This window comes from Myotis brandtii, unplaced genomic scaffold, assembly GCF_000412655.1.
Source record: "Myotis brandtii unplaced genomic scaffold, ASM41265v1 scaffold4, whole genome shotgun sequence".
Taxonomy (NCBI): domain Eukaryota; kingdom Metazoa; phylum Chordata; class Mammalia; order Chiroptera; family Vespertilionidae; genus Myotis; species Myotis brandtii.
The window spans coordinates 3,168,361-3,177,783 of record NW_005365371.1 but is presented as its reverse complement, the minus strand read 5'-3'; the positions used below and the strand labels follow the sequence as shown (position 1 = coordinate 3,177,783).

The following is a 9,423-nucleotide window of genomic DNA, read 5'->3' as shown; positions in this document are numbered from 1 at the left end:
TATTTTTTACCTTCTATGGCTGTCACTGGAGCTGAGAGCCGGCTTTCTCTGTGAGGCTTGGCTGAAAGCAGGTTTCTGGCTTTTGTCTGTATTTGGCCTCGCTGCTGAAAACATGGATACAATGTTTCGGTCCGGCTGGGTTTCAGTCCGGCTGTTTTCTGGGGTTTTGTTTACCTTCTTATTTGCAACATAGTATATAGTTGCTTAGAGTTGCAGATGAGAGGCCGGCAAGTGTGGCGGGGAACGTTGGAGTCTGCAGCAAGCAAGCCTCGTGCTGCATCAGCTGCCTGGCTGCCGGCCGCCATCTTGGCTGACAGTTAATTTGCATATACTCACTGATTAGCCAATGAAAAGGGTAGCGGTCGTACGCTAATTACCATGTTTCTCTTTTATTAGTGTAGAAGATATGAAAAGGTTTTTAAGTGAGAAAGGAAAACTGAAAAAGATGCTGTTTTTCAAGATTTTCTTTTCAGCTCTAGCCAATTTGGCTCAGTGGATAGAACGTGAGCCTGTGAACTGAAGGGTCCCAGGTTCGATTTTGGTCAAGGGCACATACCCAGGTTACGAGCTCAATCCCCAGTACGGGGCATGCAAGAAGCAGCCAATCAATATTCTCTCTCATCATTGATGTTTCTATCTCTCCCTTTCCCTTCCTCTCTGAAATCAATAAAAAAAACATATATTGAGAAAAAAAGATTTTATTTTCAGTCAGTTTGACTATGATGTGTTTAGGTGTGATTTTCTTTGTATTAACCCTGTAAATAAATCTTTGACCAAATTTTTTAATACATATTTTTATTGATTTCAGAGAGGAAGGGAGAGAGAGATAGAAACATCAATGATGAGAGAGAATCATTGATAGGCTGCCTCCTGCACACCCCCTACTGGGGATCAAGCCCACAACCAGGACATGTGCCCTGACCTGGAATTGAACCTGTGACCTCCTGGTTCATAGGTCAATGCTCAACCAGTGAGCCATGCCAGCTGGGCCAGAGGGAGATATTTGTAAATCAAATCTCAATAGTTTCTGATAAATTCAGAGTCTTTATATTTAGTGTATTCTCACATTTTTAGCCAATGAACTAAACTGTTTTTGCTTATTGTTTTCTCAAGATATTTGAAAGTTGTTAAATGGCTGAGACTATTCATGCATATGTGTTTTTATTGCAGAAATAACATCCCAACCAATTATACCAGGAATGGAAATAAATTAAGTCATCAGAAAGACACTCGTCAGGCAACTTTTCTTTTCAGAAGAGGCCTGAAGGTATAAAAACCCTTGGTTGTGTTTTCTTTTTACCCAAAGGATTCTGAACATCTATCTTTAGTAATCCTTAATCATAGGGATGGCCCATGGTTGAAGTAGGGGTTGGGTTTGGATATAGAGAACATGACATTAGGTTAGTTCCTCCCTGCCCCAAATTCTCTCTTGTTGTCCTCAGTAGCACCATCTATCTGTAATAATAAAAGCATAATATGCAAATCGCCCAAACAACAGAATGACCGTCCAGACGTTCACGCTATGACATGCACTGGTGCCAAGCCAGCCAAGGCGGGTACGATGCAGTTGGTCAGGGGGGCTCCGCCACTGCCCCATGATCACCCCACAGAGGGAGGCCCAGGCTACCGACCAGCGGGCTGCAGCAGGTGGGCGGGGCCTCCCTCTGCAGGGCGATGGGTCACGGGGCTCCTGGACTGCGAGAGGGCGCAGGCCAGGCTGAGGGAAACCCCCCGAGTGCACGAATTTCGTGCACCGGGCCTCTATTCTTACAAGAATTTAACATGTTATTTAGGAATAAACCTGTTTTTACTACTTGTTCTGATGCAGAACCCTAACAAAGAGGTATTGCCAGAATAGTCATATGCCCCTCCTACATTCATACACATATCTTAATGGGTTTTATGAAGTTTGGAGGATAGCTCTTTGCGTTCAGATACTCTTCTTTCTGTGGGATCTACTGCTTTTTTTTCCCCTTCAGGTTCAGGCCCAGTTGAACACAGAACAACTGCTAGATGATGTAGTAGCAAAGAGAACTCGTCAGTAAGTTTCAATTTGTTTTTCAAGGTGTCATTTCAGAACTCCCAGAATACTAGCTACCCAAATTACTTTGTGCCCTAGTCCAAAAGAAATTAAATGAGACCTAAAGTAAATTAACCATTGAGCCCGAAATAAACTATTTTTTGCTCTTTTTCCTCCCAAAATCTTTTGTATTTTCACATGTCAGTGTATAAAAGTTTTAGCATCAAATACATTCCTCTATTTTTAGTTTTTATTAAGTTCCATTTTAATGAAACATTCCTTTATTTTCTATAACTTCTTTTATACAAATGAATCTATTTAAGGAATAAATAGAAGAAAATACAGTAGAGCTTTAAAATTTGTAAACTCTCAAGAACAATAGAATATTTTCTTTTTTCACATACTCTTTTTTTCCCCCATAACCCCTATTAAGGTTTAAAAAAAATTTTTTTTTTGGTCAGAATTGCACTTCCCAAGTATGACTTACAACATTCTAGTTCTGTCAATATCAAGTTTTGAGATTAAACTATTTAAACTTATAGCTACTTTTTAGAAAACAAAACATGGTCATGGTATGATGCCAACCAATATGGGGTATGATTTTGAATATAGGAAAGGAAACCATTTCAACTTGATGCTTGCAGTATTCTTTTGTACAGGAGTCACGACATTGGTAACCATAAGGAAGAAAATTATAGTCATAGCTTATTTGCTTCTACATGAATAATATTTACATAATTATAATATAAATACTGTTCATTTGTTTTGAACTTTGAGAATCAACCTATGGAACAAAGCACAAAATTCTTAAATTTGGTATCAGAATATAATGTAAATGTCAGATTCAGATTAACATAAATATAGAAGTAGAGCTGACAAAAAGTGGGAGGTACAAAGTGAGAGAAGAGGTGGAAGGAAGGGAGGTACTACTATTCTTTTATACTAAGTGGGGAGGGGAGGTTATCAAGCGATACTACTGAAAGAAAGATGTTTACGTATATTTAAAGTTATGATGGAAGTAAAGTAGTGATACCGCCATCAAAATATTTAGAGTTAGGTAGGGAAACTAAAGAATAATGATGAGGGAACATATATAATACTTCAACAATAAAGATTTTAAAAAATAAATAAAATGTGCTTATGCAAACTTTATTGATTAAAAAAATATATATTACACAAGCATCTTGTTTAGTGAACTGGAGGGAACCAGCAAGCAATAAAAACAGGAAAGGTTAAAAGTACTGCCTCTAGGGAACAAGAAGGGGGAAAATAGTGGGGTAAAAGGCGGTTACTTTTCATTAAAAACCTTTTGTAGTTGATTTTTTAATGTGCATATATTTGTTACACTGAAAAATATTTAATAGAACATCCAGTTCCTACACCCAAGATGCTGTATTTTTAAAAAGCTAAGAAAAAGTAATGGCTATATTCTAATGAAGTTTTTGGTGTTTTGAAACCAGATGGCGGACTTCCACCACAAATGGAGGAATTTTAACTGTATCCATTGATAACCCTGGAGCAGTGCAGTGCCCAGTGTAAGTCTTTTCTTTATTTTGCAGAAATTATAATCTCTCAGTATATAAAATAATAGAAAAGTATTGGATTCCTGCTCGGAGTGTGATGTCCAAGTTAGGATAAACTGAGACAAGGATAAAAGTAATACTTGATATACAAAATAAAAATAACATAGTATAAAGTTAAAAGTAAAAGCGCCTTTGATTCCTGGTTCTACAGCCCCAAGGTAACAACTCCTGACAATATTTTTATTTTAAAAGTTCAGTGCATGGTCCTGACTGGTGTGGCTCAGTTGATGGAGCGCGTCGTGCCATGCATCAAGAGGTTGCTGGTTAGATTCCTAGTCAGGGCACATGCCCAGGTTGTGTGCTCAATTCCGGGGGTTTGTGTAGGAGGCAGCCCATTGATGTTTCTCTCTCTCTCTCTCTCTCTCTCTCTCTCTCTCTCTCTCTCTTTCTCTCTCTCTGTTTCCCTCTAAAGTCAATAAAAACACTTTAAATAAATAAATAAAAGTTTATAAAAAATGTTAGATACATCTATTTTAATGTATAATAGTAAATGAGATAATAATATACCTACTTTCTCCCTTCTCCCCCTTCATCTCAGTATATTTTAAAGTACTTTTTTTTAAAAAGTACTTTCTTTTTAAAAGTCATAGTGTGTTCTTTTATCTAGTTAACCTTAATTTAGTTAACCATTCCATTATATTTATTGCATTATAAACTTTCTAATTTTATGGAGTTTTTGCTCTATGTAGCCATTTTAATGACTGAAATGGAAGAAAGAATGTAAGATAGGTCTTTAATAAGACTCTAGAGGTTGTTTTATCAAGACTTGGAAATCACCAATCATTTCAAATTGTTGAAAAGTTTATAGTTCCACTTAAAGAGGTAGTCTATGAGTAACTATATATATTTTATTCTCTAGATTAGTCAGTCAAAAACCATACACCTTTTTTTGTAAACACAAATAAAATAGTTGCCCTAATACATTTGAACATGTGTATAAGTCAGGATGTCTTTATGTACTAAATGATTTTATTTTTCTTCTTTTGATTGTTAAGCTGACCTAATTTCATTTTAATCTTTTTCTAATAGAACTCAGAAACCACGATTAACTCGTACTGCTGTACCTTCATTCTTGGCAAAACGGGAGCAATCTGATGTAAAGAAAGTCCCTAAAGGTGTTCCCCTGCAATTTGATATAAATAGTGTGGGAAAACAGGTAAATTTTTCCCCTTGTTATTTCTTTGGGCCATTCATTGATAATATTTTAGTTAACAAAACAAATGTTGTATAATGAGTTAAATAGAGGGTCCTAAGTCTCCTCAACCTTAGGAATCCACTGATTTATCTACTTCTGTCTCTACAGGCTTGCCTATTTTGGACATTTCATATGAATGAGATCATATAATACATGCTGTTTTGTGACCGGCTTCTTTTACCTAGCATAGTATTTTCAAGGTTCACTCATAGTGTATCAATATTTCATTTCTTTAATCTATAATAATAAAAGCGTAATATGCTAATTAGACTGGACAGCCGAACGACCTTCCAGACGGACGGACGAGCCGGGGCTGCGAGGGGAGCCTCTTGCACGAATTTCATGCATTTGGCTCCTAGTTGCTGAATAATGTTCCATCTTATGGATATGGCATACTTTATTTATTCATTTATCAGTTAATGGACATTTGTGTTGTTTCCATATGTTTGCTGTTGTGAATAATGCTTTTTTGAACATTTACAAGTTTTGGTATGAGTTTACGTTTTCATTTCTCCTTGGTTAATACCTAAGAATGGAATTGCTAGGTCACCTTATAACTCAATGTTTAATTTTTTGAGTAACTGCCAGACTATTTTCCAGAAGTGGCTACACTATTTTACATTGCTACCAGCATGTATGAGGGTTCTAAATTTCTCCACATCCTCACCAACACTTATTATCTTCATTTGCATATATACATATGTAGCCATCCAAGTGCAATATATACTGTGGTATATCTCACTGTGGTTTTGATAATTTTTGTAGTAACCTAGAATCTTGTGATCTTGCTTAAAATTTGCTTATTACTTTTTGTAATTTTGTAGATTCCTTAGGGTTTTCTATGTAAAAAATGATGTCGTTCTCCAAATTCCTTTCCAGTCCTTAAACCTTTTCTTTTTCTTGTTTGTTATAATGGCTAGCCTTCAGTACAATGTTGAATAGAAGTGGTGAGAGCATGTATGCCTGCCTTGTCCCCAGGCTTGAGGAGAAAGCAAATGTTTCACCATTGAGTATGATGTTAGCAGTAGGTTTTTAGTTGATTCTGTGTATCAGATTTAGGGAATTCTTTTCTATTCGTAATTTGCTGAGTGGGTGTTGGATTTTGTCAAATGCTTTTTTGTATCCATTGACATAAAAAAATCTGTGGAATTGAAGGTATGAAGTATAGACAGAAATTTGACCAAATTTATTTTGCTTATTTTTACTTTATTTTTTCATTGTTGTTACTTTCCTTTCAGAAGTGGTGAATATAATTTGGGTGTGCTGTTTGTTGTTAATCAAAAACCAGATTTTAATTTGATTTGAGTTTATTTCAAAAATTCAAGAACTCAAATTCAAGAAAATTTATTTCAAAATATTCACAAGACTAAACAACTACTTTTATCAGAGGCATCACTAGAATTGATGGCAATGTTTGCAGAGCCTAAACATAATTCAGATAGAGAAATCTTTGGGTGTACGAATTGTAGGCATTCTAGTATAGGTGTTCTATGTATAATGTAGGCATTACATTGGTTAGGAGATAGAGATTCTGAGTTAAACTTTCTGGTTTGAATTCTGGAACGTCCAAGTAGGCAAATTAACTTCTCTAACATCACTAAATTCACCTGTTTTGAATGGTTTTTGTTAGAATTAGAGTTCATACACACAAATATTCAGGAAATGCTAGCCATTGTTACTATGAATTACCATGATGATTACATTATTCCAAAGTAAATATGGCTTACAGTCAAGTTATTAATTTTTGTTTTGTTTTTTCTAGACAGGGATGACTTTGAATGAGCGATTTGGAATCCTGAAGGAACAAAGAGCCACTCTCACATTCAACAAAGGAGGAAGCCGCTTTGTAACCGTGGGATAGAACCCATGTTAAAGGGACTTTTGAGTGATGACTCTGTTAAAAAAGTTGAATTGCTTGAAGAGTTTATCACAGAAATTCAAGAAACTTTATTTCAAAATATTCACAAGGCTAAATACTCTTTTTATTTTTGAAGTTTTTTTTTAACATGTATAAATAATGCCCTGAAAGAATAACAGGGAATATGCCTACCTGTTGTTAAAGATTTCTTGGTTGAGCCAGATGGAACAATTCTCCAGTTGACTTTTTGGTTCCTCATACAGCAGAAAGACAAAAATTATTTTTATGATAGTGGTATTTAGGATTTCATCTCCTTTGCCCACTTTTTGTACTTTGCCATGGTAAATCTTGGTCTTCAGAAATATGAGTAGGTCCTTTTGTTGCTGTCCCTTATCCTTTAATAGTGTTGATGTAGTAAGTGCAGTTGACTTCCTTCATTAGAGATATTTAAAAACTTAGAATTCTACTTTTGGGTTTTAAGATTTATGGGAAGAGCTGGAACTTGGTTCATTTTTCAGATAGTGTTAAGCTAATGCTCCAGAGTTACAAAACTTTAAAGTTGAAATTTTAACAAGAAAGGTGACTCTAGCATAAGTCTCAGTTTAAAATGTTGCTCTTTGAAGGCAATAAATGCATGTTTACAAATATGCCTAATAGAGCCTTGGAGGAGAAAGTCCAATGTAAAAATCTGACAATTTTTGTAAGTAAATGAAGAAAGCATGAGAGGAAGTAGCAGGTTGAAGGCAGGTTACTGAGGTGAAAAACTTTAAAACCCAGGTCATAGGTATACTGTTTGGATTTAGTGTAGTCTTGAGTCTAGTGTTCACAAAGAATTTTTCAAGTGATATTTAGAAAAATTATAATTATTAAAGTGGATTGAGTCCCTTAGATATTTTGATGATAAAATTAAAAGCTATAAAGTCCTATACTCTTCTTCGAAAAGTTAAATTTTATAGGCTTTAAACTTGCTAAATTAAACAGTATACAGCCCCCAAAACAAAAATATACTTGTATATGTCACAAAGAAAAAAATGCAAAATGATAATATAGTTATGTTGTAACTTTGTTTTATACCTTTCGCTCTGACTTGTATGAAATTGAGGCATTTATGGTGAGAAGAATATTATTTCCCCCCACACTCTGGAGGGAGGGATAGGAGGAGTTAGTCAGTTGTGCCAAGCTAGTGCTAAGAGTCCTCAGATTGTTGTATACTACAAGTTACAGTATAAAGCCAAAATGCAGCAAAATATCCAGTTATAAATTTAGTCATTTTGAAGCTTAATCTTTTGGTTTGATATAATATTAAAGCTTCTAAATAGGTGTTAGATTCCTTCCCTAGAGTGTACTGTTAGTGTTGATTTTCCCTGTTTAAAAACAAAACATTAAGTTATGGCTCCTGCCTGACTTGCATTGTATACTAGACTTCATTATTGTCTCCCATGCTCCTTGGGTTACTTGGTTTATGCTAGCCATGAAAAGCTCTCAGAAACAGTTTCATGCTTCTACCAAAGAATTAAATCTGATCCTTAATATCTGGTATTTTGCCAGTAAGTCTACTGATAAGGGATTATTGGAAGCCAGTTACAGAATTTGAAAATAAATTTTAGTTTCTCCTTAGGCCAATGCTTCACTCATTGCAAAACATTTTTGGAAGTATAAATGCTTAGATTTCATTCATTAACAATACAATTTAGACTGGTTTAGAATTACCAGTATATTTTAAAGCCAAGGATAAACAACTGAGCAATTTGCTGTCTTTAGAACAGTTTGTGAAAATATGGAATAAAGATGTTTTCGTTTTCTTGTTATTTTAAATATTGTACAGAGCTGTTATTATTAATGCATTTTTTGGGAAAACCTTAAAAATTGCCCCAAGTATTGACATAGTACATCAAACCACAACACAGTATCGTTGGTATATTAAATTTTTGCTCTTCGTGCATCTGTAATTTCATTTTCTTTTTAAATATAAAATTTTGCTTTTGTTATAACTAAATTAAAATTCTTCAGTGCTAATGTGTTATATATAAACAAAAGAGTATGCTTTGTTGGAGGAAATTTTTCTTTCTTAGAATGTGGTTGTTATCATCCTTTTTCAGTTCTTAACGTTTTATTTTTTAAATAAGATGCAACTTAAAATTTCCTTTGCATCAAGGTGTATGCAAAACATTGATGCAGTGCATCACAAAATGAAAGTTTATATTTAATGAGGAGATGCTTTACACTGTACTTTTTAGTGTTTTTTGGAAAAGTTACATTTAGATCTATTCTGAAGCTGTTCATTTTTAACAAATAAAATGTTACAGGTCTCACATGATTTATTCTTAGCTGTAAAGATTGAGTTGTGGTTTTTAGATTGTTCTATGTAACAAAAAACTTGGTAATAATTAAATTTATAATTTTTAGGATTTAAAAAGCTACATGCCAAACTAAATTGGTAAATCAATCTAGATTCATAATGCATTTATGTAACTGCCTTTTTAACCATTTTATTCATAGGCCCAACAGGAAGTAGCCAGGAGTTGAAATAGAAAATCAAATTTACTTAGAATGCAGACTATTAGGCTGAATGAGCCTATAGAGAGCATCCAGTTCAACCCCTCTATTTACATCTTAGTTAAATGAGACACAGCTTTTCAAGACTTGTGCATGGCAATCACTTTTTGAGCTTAGATCTTTTAATTCTCAGTTCCTAATAAACTGCTCCTGTGAATTGAGTACCCATAGAAAATAGTGGAATGGTGTGAGCTTGTCCGATATTTAAAAA

At 34.6% G+C, this 9,423-nt stretch overlaps 1 protein-coding gene across 1 annotated transcript in view; it reads left to right on the top strand.

Annotated features, from left to right (window-relative positions):
* Positions 1-8,965, top strand: part of FYTTD1 (forty-two-three domain containing 1) — a 43,757-nt gene extending 34,792 nt beyond the window's left edge. Inside the window, exons 5-9 of the mRNA XM_005873144.2 lie at positions 1,171-1,267; positions 1,980-2,041; positions 3,481-3,555; positions 4,633-4,759; positions 6,561-8,965. Of these exons, the coding sequence (XP_005873206.1) occupies positions 1,171-1,267; positions 1,980-2,041; positions 3,481-3,555; positions 4,633-4,759; positions 6,561-6,659 (460 nt within the window). The 3' untranslated portion in view covers positions 6,660-8,965. The remainder of the gene's footprint in view (positions 1-1,170; positions 1,268-1,979; positions 2,042-3,480; positions 3,556-4,632; positions 4,760-6,560) is intronic.
* The last annotated feature ends 458 nt before the right edge of the window (positions 8,966-9,423 follow it).